The sequence below is a fragment of the Chroicocephalus ridibundus genome, unplaced genomic scaffold (genome assembly GCF_963924245.1).
Source record: "Chroicocephalus ridibundus unplaced genomic scaffold, bChrRid1.1 SCAFFOLD_26, whole genome shotgun sequence".
Lineage (NCBI taxonomy): Eukaryota > Metazoa > Chordata > Aves > Charadriiformes > Laridae > Chroicocephalus > Chroicocephalus ridibundus.
Genome location: NW_026961775.1, coordinates 1852753 through 1867767, shown reverse-complemented (window position 1 = coordinate 1867767; position 15015 = coordinate 1852753). Strand labels below are relative to the sequence as shown.

At 47.9% G+C, this 15015-nt stretch overlaps 1 protein-coding gene across 7 annotated transcripts in view; it reads right to left on the bottom strand.

The window, feature by feature from the left end:
- Nucleotides 1–15015, bottom strand: part of LOC134509689 (E3 ubiquitin-protein ligase rnf213-alpha-like) — a 43581-nt gene that overhangs the window by 23476 nt on the left and 5090 nt on the right. For all 7 annotated transcript variants that reach the window (XM_063322277.1, XM_063322279.1, XM_063322278.1 and 4 more), the window contains exons 11-29: nucleotides 14533–14738; nucleotides 13985–14158; nucleotides 12696–12894; nucleotides 12360–12424; nucleotides 11883–12081; nucleotides 11657–11779; nucleotides 11460–11558; nucleotides 11179–11307; nucleotides 10280–10481; nucleotides 8442–8621; nucleotides 7642–7773; nucleotides 6899–7473; nucleotides 6428–6593; nucleotides 6058–6275; nucleotides 5208–5345; nucleotides 4727–4906; nucleotides 1264–2734; nucleotides 927–1120; nucleotides 586–741 (exon numbers count right to left, since the gene is read on the bottom strand). In XM_063322277.1, the coding sequence (XP_063178347.1) occupies nucleotides 586–741; nucleotides 927–1120; nucleotides 1264–2734; nucleotides 4727–4906; nucleotides 5208–5345; nucleotides 6058–6275; nucleotides 6428–6593; nucleotides 6899–7473; nucleotides 7642–7773; nucleotides 8442–8621; nucleotides 10280–10481; nucleotides 11179–11307; nucleotides 11460–11558; nucleotides 11657–11779; nucleotides 11883–12081; nucleotides 12360–12424; nucleotides 12696–12894; nucleotides 13985–14158; nucleotides 14533–14738 (4806 nt within the window). The remainder of the gene's footprint in view (nucleotides 1–585; nucleotides 742–926; nucleotides 1121–1263; nucleotides 2735–4726; nucleotides 4907–5207; nucleotides 5346–6057; nucleotides 6276–6427; nucleotides 6594–6898; nucleotides 7474–7641; nucleotides 7774–8441; nucleotides 8622–10279; nucleotides 10482–11178; nucleotides 11308–11459; nucleotides 11559–11656; nucleotides 11780–11882; nucleotides 12082–12359; nucleotides 12425–12695; nucleotides 12895–13984; nucleotides 14159–14532; nucleotides 14739–15015) is intronic.

Sequence of the window (15015 nt, the reverse complement as noted above, 5' to 3'; positions counted from 1 at the left end):
CACATTTGCCTAAAACCCATTTTTATTTCCCCCCTGGTCACAAATGGTTCAGCAAGCTGGGAAAAAATGCAGAAATGCCAAGATTTCTCCAAGCCTTTGTGGGGATTGAAATCCCTACAACCATTAAGATCTGTCTTGCCCAGTGTCTTGTCTTGGGTTGGGTGATCTTGTTACCTTCTCCTACACTTTCTCCTGTTCCACTAAACCCTTTTGGAGATGGAGGGACCTGAACTCAGCCAATATCCAAGGTATGGTGAGGAACCATAGACGGAAGAATCTAGGGTGCATTTCACATGTTTGGTAACTCTAAAGCGTGGCTTGGGTGCAAATTAGCTTTAAAAACATGTGTGAGGTTCAAGTTACAGGAAAACTGGGATGAAAAAACTCCCTTTTTCCCTCCAAAACTCAGTTCAGGGCCTGATGTTTCACTTTGAGGAGAGGCACATTTGCCCTGATTGCTTCTGCATAGGTGAGACATTGCCTCACTGGAGAGACAGACCCTAAATTGTGCATCGCTTCTGGCAGAGACATCAGAGTTTAGCAGGTTCACTCATGCTCAGCCCGAGCGCAGACTCCCCAAAATACCTCTTGCTTCCTTGTAGTGCTAACACCTTTCCCTTTCACCAGGTACTCGATCAAGTAAAGATGAGAGGGTTTGCACTTCCAGACTAAGCCGTCAGGACTCTGGATGTGCCGCAGGATGCACAGGTCAATCAGCAGCCGGTAGAGACCCTTCGATACCTGTCAGGGAAAAAAAAAACACAACCCCCCCGCGAAATTAAAATTGATGGAGAAGTCTGTCACAACACACTCGCTGCTCTGACTGGGCTGGATTTGAGTTTCCACCTCCTTCTCTTCTTCCCTGTGTGTAGGGTCTTCTGTGTTTCCCCACCTCTTCCTCTCCACTTTTATATCCAGGCACTCACCACTGGAGACACATCAATGTGGAAGATGGTGGGCTGAATTTCAGTCAAGGATTCCTTGATGGAGAAGAGCTCCTCCACGAAGAACTGGAAATCGATCTCCGACTCCATCAGCCTAATGGTTTTGTGAAGTGGTAGTGTGCCACCCAGCTGGGCACGGACCTTTCTGATGGTATTGTCCACAAAGAGAGACTTCCCTAAGGAGTGGAAAAAAACAGCCATCAATCACCTACCCTTGCATGCGACCCAAACCAAGGAAATCTCTCCCCAAAAGCACGTTGTGCCACCTTGCCTCCTTGGTTTAAAGTCCAACTCAAAATACGACTCCCCAGAAACTTACCCATTCCCGCTCGCTCCGAAAAGACGAACTTCACGTTCTGCTGATAGGGCTCTTCAAAAGCTTGAGCGACTGGGGCTGTCCCGCTCGGCACTTTGAGGTGCATCTTCAGGTAGGTCTGGATCTCTGTCTTGGAGTAGCAGGGGAAAGTCATCTTGTAGGCATCAAAGGCTGTGATAACATAGGAATTGTGAGCTTTGGCATTGCAGAAGATGATGAATCTGTAGTTAGGAATGCTGGAAGAGTGCACCAGGCGGAAGAAGTGGGACTCGAGTTGTTTGGAAACTTTATAAACTAATCTATCAGCACCCAGCAAGCAGTAGATCTTCTGGTCTTGGGAACCTGGGAAAAGAGCTCTCCTGACAAGCAGCTCCACCTCCTCCTCCTCCGTGTTGGGTGTGCACACCAGGACCTCATCGTACGATGGGAGAGGCGCCATCTTAGTGTGTCGGTAGACAAATAACATGTTGGGTAACATTTCCTCTTCCTTACACATGATGAGAAGTGGTTTCCCCGCTTCAAAGCCTACGGGTAAACTTCTCTCGACACGCGTGCTTTCTAGAGCGGCCAAGTGCTTCAGCGTCTCCCCAAAAACATCCAAGCCTATGTATTTATCAGACACCAGGCCAGCGAATTTCTTACAGTAGGCGTCCCAGAGCAGATTCACCTTGTCGTAAATAGACGGCAAGCTCTCAAAGGCAGTGGCCAACTCATCGTGCGCCAGGGTGCTGAAGGAAACCTGGTCGACATCTCTGCTGCCAGTCTGGAATTTCCGCCTCTTCTGCAGGAAGGTTTCTCTCGTCTCGTCGTACAACTTGCTGAGCTCTTCAACCACCTCCTTGTCGTCACCTTGCTCAAAGGCGAAATCCATGAGCATTTGCTCTGTGATGGGGGAGTTGGACAGGCAGCTCTGCAAGGCTGCCTTTGCCACTGACTCATCATAGCCCGATTCGGCCAAGCTTTTGATGAGCTGGGGAAAACGAATGATGTAATCGTTCCAGGTAACTGATTCCTCGCCTCCTGCTGACACATTCACAGAGTCCAGGGGAGTCATCAGTGCATCCTCCAGGGCTTTTTTGATATCTTCATCATTGATGTCATGCTTGATGATGGAAAGCATGATGAGCACCTGCGGTTCTACAATGCCTTTCTGGGCTCGGGCCAGCTGGCTGCATAAATAGAAGAGCTGGTGTGCAGTGAACAGGTTGAGGTGATAGTAGGTGTCCCTTTGAGTCTCCAGGTACTTCTTCCACTCTACCAGGCAATGCTCCATCACTTTAGAGAGGCTATCCAGCTCCTCCAGGAGGGGTCTTGTGCTCTGAACAAGGATTCCGGCAATTCCAAACTCTGTGTAGACCTTCACATGTTGTTGGGGGTTGCAGTAGATATCAGCCTTCCAGTTGATGAAGAGGATATTGCCAATGCTGAGAAGCTCCAGGTACAACTTTCCAATTGTTTCAACTTTTTCCAGTATCTGTAACAGGCCAAAGACACAACAGGGAAATGGATCATGTACTGCAGCATGTTCTCAACAGCTTCCAAACACTGATGAGGTCACACTGTCCTCCTGAGATCTATACAGCTCTGCTGTGAGCTCCCCAGAACAAGCAAGACATGGATGTACTGGAGAGAGTCCAAGGAAGATAATGAGGGGACTGGACCATGTGGCTGCAGGGCTGGTGCCATACTCAAGGTTTGGGCTTCTACGATCATGGACCCATCTTTGAGAAGTTGGATCTACCTTTGAGAAGCCGGATCTACCCTTGAGAATCTGGATCTACCCTTGAGAGGCTGGATCTGCCCTTGAGAATCCAGGTCTACCCTTGAGAAGCTGAGTCTGTTGGGAGATGAAGAGATTCACCAGACCAACTGGGACAACTGTGTCTTCACCAAGAAGCTGGCCAGGCCTCTACAGGGAGCTTTAGGCTAGACCTAGGGAAGGGGATGGAGTTTTGAGCAACAGAGAAGAGCCAGGGGCTGCTGGTGTATTAGGAACTAACAGGGAAATACCTGTGGAATGTCTCAAGGGAATTAGGGCATGTTCCTCTAAAAAGGACAAGTTGGGAGCTTTGGGGTGAAATTAGAAGTCAAGCCAAGAAAAAAAACCTTGTGTTTGGTGTCATGGTTTGGGCCAGATTGGTCAATGAGAATGACAGATGCTCTCCCCTACCTCTCAGGTAGGAGAGGAGGAGGAGAGATAAAGAGATTTATGAGTTTAGAAGGAACTAAATTACTTTAAGTTCTTTAGGTATGCCCAGAGAGGTGGTGGAAGCTCCATCCCTGGAGACATTCAAGGCCAGGCTTGATGAGGCTCTGAGCAATCTGATCTAGTTAAAGATGTCCCTGCTTACTGCAAGGGGGTTGGACAAGGTGACCTTTAAAGGTCCCTTCCAACCCAACACATTCTATGATTCTATAACTCTATATGTAAGAAATCAGGCAAAGAAGGCAGGAGACCAGCATGGCTGAGTAAAGACCTCCTGGTCAAACTACAGTGTAAGAAGGGAATGCACAGCCAGTGGAAGCAGGGACGTGTATCCTGGGAAGACTACAGGGATGCTGCCCAGATGCATAGGGAGGGGATGAGGAAAGCTAAGGAACAGTTGGAGCTGAGTTTGGTAAGGGGTGTGAAGAATGAGAAGGGGCTTCTACAGGTACTTTGGCTAGGAAAAGAAGATTAATGAAAATGTAGCCCCTGGTATATAAGACAGGAGAGCTGGTGTCAACCAACATGGAAAAGACCGAGATATTCAATTTTTTGCATGTTTTCAGTGGTAATCTCTCTTCTTGCATCTCTCAAGCCCTTGAACATCATGGCAGAGGCTGGGGGAATGAAGTCCCGTCGCAGGAGATCAGGTATGAAATCAACTGAAGAATTTGAATGTACTTAAGTCCATGGGATTCTACTCCGCTCTGGTGAGACCCCACCCGGAGCACTGCATCCAGCTCTGGGGTCCCCAGCACAAGAATATGAGCCAGCAGTGTGCCCAGGTGGCCACGAAGGCCAACAGCATCCTGGCCTGTATACGAGGGCAGTGACCATCTCATATATAAAGGGGGCTTATAAGAAAGATGGAGAGAGATCTTGATGCCCCATCCCTGGAAGTGTTCAAGGCCAGTTTGGATGGGGCTTTGAGCAACCTGAACTGGTGGAAGGTGTCCCTGCCCATGGCAGGGGGTTGGAACTAGATGATCTTTAAGGTCCTTTCCAACCCAAACCATTCTATGAGTCCCTCCATAATGAAGTACAAAGATCTTGGATGGTCTGTTGGGCACCACAAGTGAAGAACAATGCTTAGGCAAGCAAATCCCACCCCTGCAGCTTGGGAAGTGGGCATCATCCTAGAACAATGCCTCTGCTCCTGAAAGGCCAGAACTGTAGGTCATGGATGTGTCTCCTGGAAAGAATTCCAGCAAAATCCCAAGCTGCTTCTCAGGCAGATGATGATGCTATGCTGTGTCTTACCTCCAGGAAACGGTTTGCCTCCTCTCTGCCCTGCTCAACCTTGGTGGCAATCAACATAAGCTTGTTCTGGAGCTCCGTCAGCTGAGACAAACTGCATTTCTTGTCCTTCTGGTCTGCTGGAGATGTGCTCTCCTCGCTGTCATTCAGCAGTCGCAATGAGACACAGTCTTCGAGAGTAGCCTGGAAAGCAGAGAAGACAACCAACATCCCCACATGGCCTTTCACATAGCTTTGAGTTGAAAGGCTGCACATCAGGGCTTTACATGTGTTGTACCACGTCCTTTGGAGAAAAGAAAAGTCCGTTTTCCACTGAAAATACTCGAGATTCAGCACAAAATCGGTGGTACTAGTTGCAAACCCAACTGGAGATCTATTGGCAATCTGGCATGCTCATCGGAAATTGATTTCAAGAAAGATCTTTTCCCCCAGTGGCACTAAAAAAAATACAACTGGACAAGAAAGCCTCTTGGAGACCCTTTACCTTGAATTTCAGAGGTGCTGAGATGGTAAAAATCCCATTGTTGTTGATGCTTCTGGCTTGAGAGATCGAAGAACGCTCCACAGAGCCATGAGAGTCATGAACCATCTGTATCCATTCTCGATTGTCACAGGAATCTTTCTGTGAAAGAAGAACCAAAGGAAAATCCTGTAACCAGATGGAAGGATGCTGAGCACCACCCTCCCACCCCAAATTTCATGCAGGTGGGGTTTCTATTAACATTTCTTCTGAGGATAGAGTTTCCCATGGCTTCTGAGGAGACACAGACCCAGAGCTGGACCTCTCTAACACCCCAGAGCATTGGCATGTGGTGAAGCTCTTGCTCGTTGCTCTGGTTTTGGTGGGGAGCAGAGCGTAAGGCTCAGCTACAGCCTGGGGCACCAACACCAGGGATTCTCTTAAAGCAAAGTTTTTCTATCAAATTCTGAAACAGGTTCTGGAGTCTTCCAGCCTTGGAGATGCTCAAAACCCAATTGGACACGGCCATGAGCTACCTGCCCTACCTGACCCCATTTAGACATGACAATCTCCAGAAGTCCCTTCCAACCTCAACTATTCCGTGATCCTAAATTGTAGACTCCTGAACTCATCTCCTCCTCTTCACAACACCTACTGGCTCCTCTCTGGTTGCCCACACACACGTGGAAGGTTATTTGACATGTTCCACCAGGTTTCCACTCCAAAAAGAGCACGGCCTTTGCCCAGGTCCTGCCAGGCCCACATGGATGTCCTGGGGAAACCATCTTAACTGGCGTCAGACACCTACATGTGAGCAATTCGGCCAGACAGCAAGCATGCAAGTGACTTTTGGACACGGGACTTGAGGACTCACCAGCTTCTTGGGAAGATTCTTGTCTTTCACGATGGCTTCTCTGATGAAAGACAGAGCTTCAGAGAATTCCTTGAACCCGGCTGTGGGACTAAGGTCTAACACAATGGGGGCAGAAGCAGCCATGGCATCACGGAAGAACCTCACTCTGTCGATATCCATGTCGTTTTCACCAGCAGAAATCGATGCCAGATCCACAAATACGGGGATTTCCGTCTTGTCTTGAGGGTGGGAAATAATGAAAAAAGACAAATAAGAGAAAAAGTTGAGGAGTTTCTCTCCTCTTGTTCATGTAACGCTGTGCTGGACATGGGGCAGACTAAGTGGTCTCCCTCTGCTGCTATATCTGATGACTTCCTTCCTTCCAGCCCACCTTTTATTATGGTCTTGATCCAGGAGGTAAAACCTTTCCTTGCACAGTCCAGAAGTACCCTCAAAAAGTCCAAGACTCCCTGGGGAATTTCACTCAAACTGTTTTTCACCTTCATCAAGTCTTGGGTCATAAAATCGAGGCGCTTATTCTTGAATTCCTGCTCTTCCTGGAAAAAAAAAATAATAAAAATCAGTATGTGTCTGTTGGGAAGAGAAGAAGCTCAGTTCTGCCTCCTCCTCCCTGGGTAAGATGAGATCTTGGCCTCAAACTGCTCTTAAGTCTGCTCTTAAATTCGTCCCCATGGGCCTCCAGGATGAGTAGGAAGAGGCAACTGGAATTCCTTCAGCTGATCCCTCAAGTTTAATTGAAGGGGAAGGAATCACACCTCATAGGACTTCATTATAAACTACCACATGGACCTGTCTACCTGGATTTTCAACCAATACAGATGGCCATGTGTCTCCTACGTACGTATTTCGTCAGGTCGCTGAGAATCCGGAAATCGCCCTCCAGCCGAAGCATCTGCTGCAGATCATCGATCATCTTGGCAGTGTTGACCACTTTTGAGAGGGTCAGGTAGTTTTCAATCCTCTCCACCGCATCTGCCATCCAGCCAGCTTTTCCATTCCTTGGCCCTTCACTGTCCTCCAGGATTTTAAACTCCTCCAGGAGCTGATCCTTCTTTCCCAGCAGGTTCTTGAACGAGCTCTCCACAGTGCCGAGGGTGATGGAGAAGTCTTTGAGGGACAGGTAGGTTTTCTGAAGGTCAGCAATGGCTGGCTTATAAATTTTTTCTTGAACATCTTCTATGGAGAAAATGTGATCTTCAGGTGTGGTGGCTTTGGTTTGCTCTGCTCTCATCTTCCACAGCCTACGGAAACATTGGCTTTTCTCCACGATGTCAAGTTTTTGCATCATGTTGCTATAAATGTCGAGGACATGCGGTTCCATTTGACTCATGCCATCGATGGAGAACTTCTTCACTGACATCTGATCTTTAAAACTCTCGTTGTCCATGATGCTTTTCTCCACGGTACTTCTATCCACTAAAAACCAGGTGGGAACAAGAAGGAAATCACATCGCTTGTCTCTCCACCTGATGTCAACAGGTTCCCTCATCGTGTTTTTCTCCCACCCACTGTGAGACTCTGTATTTTAGGAGACATCTCCCCACTCAGCAGCCACAGAAGGAGCTCCATTAACCCAACCGGTACCTTTTATCATGTCCTCTATGGCACGGCACAGGCGGAGAAAGGAGCACCTTTGCTTCTTCAGCTCTTCCAGTTGCTCAAACTCCTGCTTCCTGACCTCCAGCACTTTTGTTATACACTGGGAGAAAGAGGAATCTGGAAAAAAAAAAGACCCAGACATGAAGGAGAACCTCTTAGAAAGAGAAGAGCTGAAAGGAACAGAACTTCTGCCATCAAAAAAAAAAAAAAAAAGTGTGTTTCAGTTTGCAGAAAGCCTGCAACCTTTTCCCAATGCCGTGTTGCCAAAACCACCAGAAATATCAATAAAGTCTATTCTCGGAGCGGAATTTGGAGGACTTGCCCCGCAAAACACCAAAAATATCAATAAAGTTTATTCTTGGAGCAGAATTTGGAGGATCTGCCTCCAAAAGTGCCAAAAATATCGATAAAGCGTATTCTCGGAACACAGTTTGGAGGACTTGCCCCCTTTTCCTCTGGGTTTGAATCAAATGGAGATGGAGTTTGCCATGGGCCTGAAGGCAAGGCCTGTAACCAGGAAGCTGCACCACCGCGATCCTTGAAATAAATTCCACAAACACCCCAAAACTTTAACTGCATTAAAATAATATCCCAGCGTTTTCACCCCTTCCTGCTTCTGAAATTGCTTAAAATCCCCTCGGTGACCAACTATTGCATTTTTGCTTTTGTTTTTTGGACTCCCATTGCGGATAATTTTCAGGGTTTTTTTGCATTTTATCCAGTAGATTTATCTCCTGTTGGCCACATAACTATGAAAACGTGAAACTCCGAAACCCCAAACTTACCACAGATGCACAGGATCTTCTTAAACTGCTCCCCATACTCTAAGATGTTAGAGAGGATACTGCAGGGAACATCTCCAGAGAGAACGCAGTGTCCCACGAAGCTGGAGAGCTTGTACACCTGGGAAAGGAGGTCTTGCGCACTGTCACTGAGCTGAACTGGAAACTTGCGCTTCGATTCTTCTGTAAAATAAATGAAGTTTGGTGAAAGACAGACAGCAATTTCTCTCCTCTATTTCTTTTGAAGCCAGACCCTCAGGAAGAGCCAGCAGCTTCCAGTTTGCAGGGCTCCATCAACCCACCAGTGTGCAGGACAGATGTCTGGTTGCCTTCTAGCTCAACCATCAAAACCAGCACCTTGGTGAAATCCCAGATTTCCTTTGGGAATTCCAGGTATCTCCCTATGCCTGAAACAAACTGTGGGGACCACGTAGGAAACCACAGGCCACCTAGGAAACCATGGGGGCCACCTAGGAAACCATGGGCCTCCTAGGAGATTGCACCTGAGGTTGGGCAGCCAGTTCGGGTGGATGTGGAGGGCTTTCAAGAGGGCCTGGGTGACAGGAGAGGGTGCTGGGTGGCTTTGTTCTGGCCAAGGGGAGGTGAAGGGACAATCCCACCACAGCCAGCAGCTACTATGGGAAGGGCAGCTGTGGAGACACCAAGCCCAGGGTCTTTTTAATGGTGCCAGGAAGTTGTAGCAGGGAAAAACATCCACCTCTGGAAAAGTTAGAAATCTGGTAATTTTTAAAAATGAGAGCAGGAAAAAATAAGAAGTAAAAGAATTGTTGACTATACCAATGAGAAGAATCGAGAAGGAAAATATAAAACACTTTTCAAAAGTTTAAAAATTCCAAATCATTATTTTCGCTTTCAGATTTTTGTATCATCTGAAATTAAACTTCAAATTTCCTTTCCTATTAAAAACCCCCAAACCTAAAGACCCAACCCAGCTAGCTCGTACTACACTGTTTGCTAGAATTCACCTCCCATTATTCTTTAGGAATACCCCCAAATAGGAAGCTTTCTAAAAGTTTGATGAATTGATGATAAAAATGAAGCCTGCAAGAGATACATCCAAATCTGAAGCTGGAAGGGGGTGAAGGGCCGAGAAATTAACCCAAGAAATAGAGCAAGCATATGCAGACAGAAAGTATCTAATTTTCACTAAATATGTTCCAGAGATCAGAAGTCATCATTTCCTACTTTTATTTGTTCTTAAATAAATCCACTTGATCAAGCTGTAACGCCTTTCCTGTCGTATTTTAAACTATTGGAGTTTTAGGCTTCCCTAAAAAAACAAACTTAATGATGGAGAGTTGTACAGAAATGCACTTTCCAGTCCTTTTACAAAACTCACAGCACAAACCTGCTCTTCGTCTCCTCACTTCAAGAAATAGCGACACATTCTGAACCACAACGAGAAACAGTTGGATGCAAAACCATCTCCCAATCAAAGAAGGGCCAATACTGGCTTTGTCTAACCATGGAAACCCTCCAAGCGCGGTGATGCCACCACCTCACTCTTGTCCTAACGCTTAACCGTCTTTGCTCTGGACATGCTCTGGATCCATAATGTCCTTCCTCTCAACAACTCAACAACTTTGTTGAACATGCAATGAAGCAGCATTGCAATGGGATAAAGAAATCAAGACGTTTCTCTATTCCTGGAATGAATCTCCATTTTTTCTAGCATGGAAGATTATGCTTCCCCCCCCCCCCATCTCATTTTTTGTTGTCAACAAGATCGGAAGGTCCCTGTGAAAAGACCTGGTCTTCCCATCTATCTTCACTTACAACTCTAGAGCTTCTCCCAAGAAAAGCCCTCAGGGGATACTCACGGACAGCAGAAATGAGATCGCAGACCACGGGAGTGCTGAGCAGGTTTGCAAGAACGGGGCCAGTGCTCTCATCAAAGGTTTTGATGCTTCCCAGCCTATTCACCTCCCAACACATTTTCTCCACAAGAACGGAAAGCACTGTCACTGCAGATGGTTTGCTCATCTTGAGGAACACATGTATCCTGGATTTTAGAATGGATTCCTAGAAGGATGAGAAATTTCTCCTCTTTAGGGGCTTTGTGCACTCATGACTGTTTCCAAAAAACCCTTCCCTGCATCACAGAACTTCCCCAACCCAGGAGGTTTTCACTCCTCCTTGGAGTTTCCTGAGCAGAGACACACGTTGCCGGGAAGCAGTTGCTCAGCAAAACCTGTGAGCACAAAATTCACCCACACCAATTTAAATCTCAGAATCACAGAATAGTTTGGGTTGGAAGGGATCTTAAAGATCACCCAGTCCCAACCCCCCATGCCCTGGGCATGGACACCTCCCACTAGACAGGTTGCTCAAAGCCCAGTCCAACCTGGCCTTGAACACCTCCAGGGATGGGTTGGATGGGTCCCGTTCTGGGTGCCGGGATTGGGCTTATAAAAAAGTTATGATGGCACAGAGTGGGGGCCAACAAGGGCTGCAGAAAATTTGCTCTTAAGTTGCGTTTTTGTTTTCCCCAGTCAATGGTTGAAGTGCTGCTGCTTAGTTATCTCTGCAGACAGCTAATGAGGTGCCTCCAGAGGGGGAATATGTAAGGCAGGGGATGTCAGGAGGATGAATCATAAAATCAACTAGGTTGGAAGAGACTTTTTAGAGGGATCCCTGCTGCTCCAACAGCATTAGAAGAGTTGGCAAAGCGGGACATAGAAACCTCCAGCAACCCAAGGAGGGGTGGTGGCTCTCCTACCTTGCTTTTATCAAGGGCTCTGATCCACTGGATGATGTAATTTGTAAAGCAGCTCTCCAGCTCTGCATGGTAGTTCTTCTCCATCATCAGGAAAGCCTCACAGAAGTCCATGAGGTGTTTGTCATTAACCTACGGCAAGGAAAAGCTGAAGAGGCAGCTGCTTTCTGGTTCCTTACCAGTCTGCTCGAGTTCCAACACCAAAATGGTGACTGAGGCAAAACCCAGGGTGGCAAAGACCAGGAGCATCATCCCCCACCAACTGGAGGGTCTCCATGACTCACTTTCTTCAGCCAATTCTCAAACATGTTGCAGATCAAGCTCCGCCACTCCTTGGTCCACTCTGTGCAGAGGATCTCAACTGAAAGCAGCTGCTGCCACATCTAACAGAGGAAGAGTCAAACCCACCAGCTGAGCTTGAGGAACACCCAGATCACCCAAGGGTGGTGGCTCACATTGGTCTCTGGGTCTCATCACTCACCTCAACTTTCTTCAGGAAGGATTTCTTCTCTGTGGGTGCCTTGTGAAAGCATCTCTCGAGCCATGGCATGGTGAAACGTGAAAAATCTTGAAACATTCCCGGTGAAGTAAACTGCTGGAATTCCTTGAGAAACCGAAGAAAAGAGTGAGCCAGAAGCTCTGGGCTCTCCTAGCCTACAAACAGGAGGCCAAGCCCTCGTGGCAGAAGCCACAGAGCTAGTTCTCACCTTGTTGGCTTGGAGCAAATCCTCTTTGCTCACAAACATCCCCAGTAGCTGCAGCATTATCATCATGGAGCTGAATGACACTGATTTCGTTGGTTCCACCAAGAAACGCTTCAGCAAGACGTACACGAAATTCAGGCACTGCAAGATCTCGTCCTCATTTGTGGTCTTCAGTGGCTGCTTTGAAGACCCCAACGGGCACCTATGGATGCGGGAAAGGACCAAACACTTGCAGTTGCTTTTCCAGTCACTACCTGACCACAGCCACCATCTGCAGCTGGGAGACTTGGGCAGGTACATAGGACACCACCCTTGTGAGTCTCCATGCTCTCCAGCCACGGTGGGGTTAAAGACATCAAAAATTAATGGGCAAATTGTGGCATCCACCCTTTTTCTGCTCAGCCAGGGCTCTATCCACCTCTCCCCAGACCTTTTCCAGAGGTGTCACAACACCTGTCCTCTCACAAAGCCCCCACTCACAAGTCTTTGAACCAGGAGACCATTCCAGTGGTGACACTTTCCAAAGCCACGTTCAAAGACTCTTCCTGAAAAAGAGGACAGAAACACATTAAGGACAAAAGTAAGAAGGCTTCTGCTCCCACACCTGAGGAGCTTCACCACTAAAACACTCAAGTGTGAAGTTTGCTGGCAAGATTAAAGGGATTTTTTTTCTCTGGTCAACAGGATTTCTACGCTTAAGTCCTTCAGTCCTGCTGAAAATCTCTGTAGGAATCAAGGACACCTTCTAACCCACGTTTAAACAGCCCCACCACTCCCTGCAGAGCAGAAGGTCTTCCACCAGTCAGTTGTCCTTACAGGCACTTGGGACAAGTCTGCACTGAAGTCCAGGATGCGCTCGTACAAGGTCTGCAAGAGCAGCTGGGGTGGAAGGCGAATGGCAGGCAAAGGGTCCCTGGTGAAGTTCCTCATGGCCACCATCTCCATCACCTTCTTTGCCAGTGGAGAACATCTTTTAATCAAGGTCTTGTGAGTGTCTATCATCCTCAGGACTTTCCTAGGAAAGCAGGTCAAGAACATCAGGTGGACTTTGAAGGACCAGGAGGCATGTTGGTGGTGTTTGAGATGGCCCCATGACTGGTAGACACAGTGGTGACCTACAGTCAGGGTGGCTGGGGGCTGGAAGGAGGAGCTGGTGTTTGTCAGTGAGTGACTCTACACATCAAAGCAGGATTTTTTTGGAAATTCGTCTGCTTTAAGGTCATGAAGACAAAAATCAGGGTTTGGCTTGACCTTGACAGGCTGGAAGAGTGAAGCCGAGCCAACCTCATGAAGTTTAACAAGGCCAAGTGCGAGGTCCTGCACCTGGGCCAGGGCAACAGTTTTAAACTAAAAGAGGGAGGTTTTGGATCAGACTTCAGGAAGAAAAGTTGCATGATGAGGGTGGTGAGACACTGGAATGGGCTGCCCAGAGAGGCTGTCTGTGCCTCATCATTGGAAGTGTTCAAGGTCAGGTCAGATGGGGTTTTGAGGGACGTGATCTAGTGGAAGATCCTAGAATGGGTTGGGTTGGAAGTGGCCTTCACAGACTGCCTAGTCCAATCCCCCTTCAAAGATCGTCTAGTCCAACCTCCCTGCCACGGACAGGGATGTTTTCCCCATCCTTGGAAGAGTTCAAGGTCAAGTTGGACAGGGTTTTGAGCAACCTGATCTACTGGAAGATCATAGAATGGGTTGGGTTGGGTTTGGGTTGGGAAGGACCTTCAAGGATCATCCCTGCTGTGGACAGGGACATATTCCCCATCGATGGCAGTGGTCAAGGACAGGTTGGATGGGGCTTTGAGTAACATGATCTACTGGAAAGTGTCCCTGCCCATGGCAGAGGGGTTGGACTGGATGATCTTTGAAGGTCCCTTCCAACCCATTCTCTCCTCAGAACTTCTCCCATCCAGCTCTCTGGATGAGACCACACGGCACCTGGTTACATCCTGCCCCTGAGGACCACCCACGCCCCCCAGGGCAGGGGACACAGCATGCCAAGGAGAAGGGGCAGCTCCTTGAGATGCCACCAAACAGAAGGAATGAAAAGTGTTTTGAAGAGCAGGACAGTTTGTTACCCTGATGCTATCTTGGCCTTTCAGACCCACCTTTGCTTGTCTTCATCATTCCACAGCTTTTTGAAGACTTCTGGAGGAGGTTCACATGGGACAAAGGGGTCCTTCTCCGTCTCCTTGATCGCGTAGAGCAGCGGGACCAGCCAGATCCACAAGGTGCCATCAGTGTTCATGAGACACACTTTCTTCAGAGTCAGGAAGTATTTGCTGCAAAAAAAAGTCCAAAAAAGTCAAACTTCACATAACCAAGCTCTGGGATGCCAGTGGGAGATATGTGCCAACATGAGATGGAGTCTTTTCCTACAACTGATGATAGGATCCATCCTGCCTGAAAAGAGCTCGGATTGAGACACCTCCAGGGGACTATCGGTATCAGAGATAACGGATGCTCTTTGATGTGCCCAGGGTCCCCAAGATGGACTCCACCAGGCTGGAAGCCACTACCCCAGGTTTATGCATCCTCAAAGACCCCTCAGGGTGGCACATGGCACCCAAAGTGATATGTGGGGACAACTGAGCTGAGCCTTGGACCTCCAAAGGCGCCATTGCTCTGAGCAAGCAGGTTGACAAATAGAAATTACCTTTTTCCTCTTAGTTTTTTGTATTTTTTTTCAAAGAACTTGATGTCCTCAAGGTGCTTCTCAACCTTGGCGATGGACTTCTGGCTGAGGGAAATGTTGTAGCGAATCGAGATGTGAAAGGCAAACAGGAGCTTCAGAAGTTTCCGTTTCTCAGTCTTCAGGCGCTCAATGATGTCTTTTATGAAGGCTCTGATATTGTCTCCCACCTGGACAACAAGAACAAGGAGAAGGTCTTTCACCGGCCTGGACAAGAGGTGTATTTTCTCCAAGAACAGCCTGGTCCAGGGAGGTGGAAGATGCTGCTGCCATGGGGCACCTTGTGGGGCACCTCCCTAGGGAGAACTTATTTATTCCTGGTTCCACACTTCCATCCAGGAAGGTCGTAGGTTCTAAATACACTGGGCATGGGAACGCTCTCAGCTTCACCCCAAGAAGCCATCGCCCAAAATGAGGGACATCATTTTGCCAGCTCAAGAGGTTTTG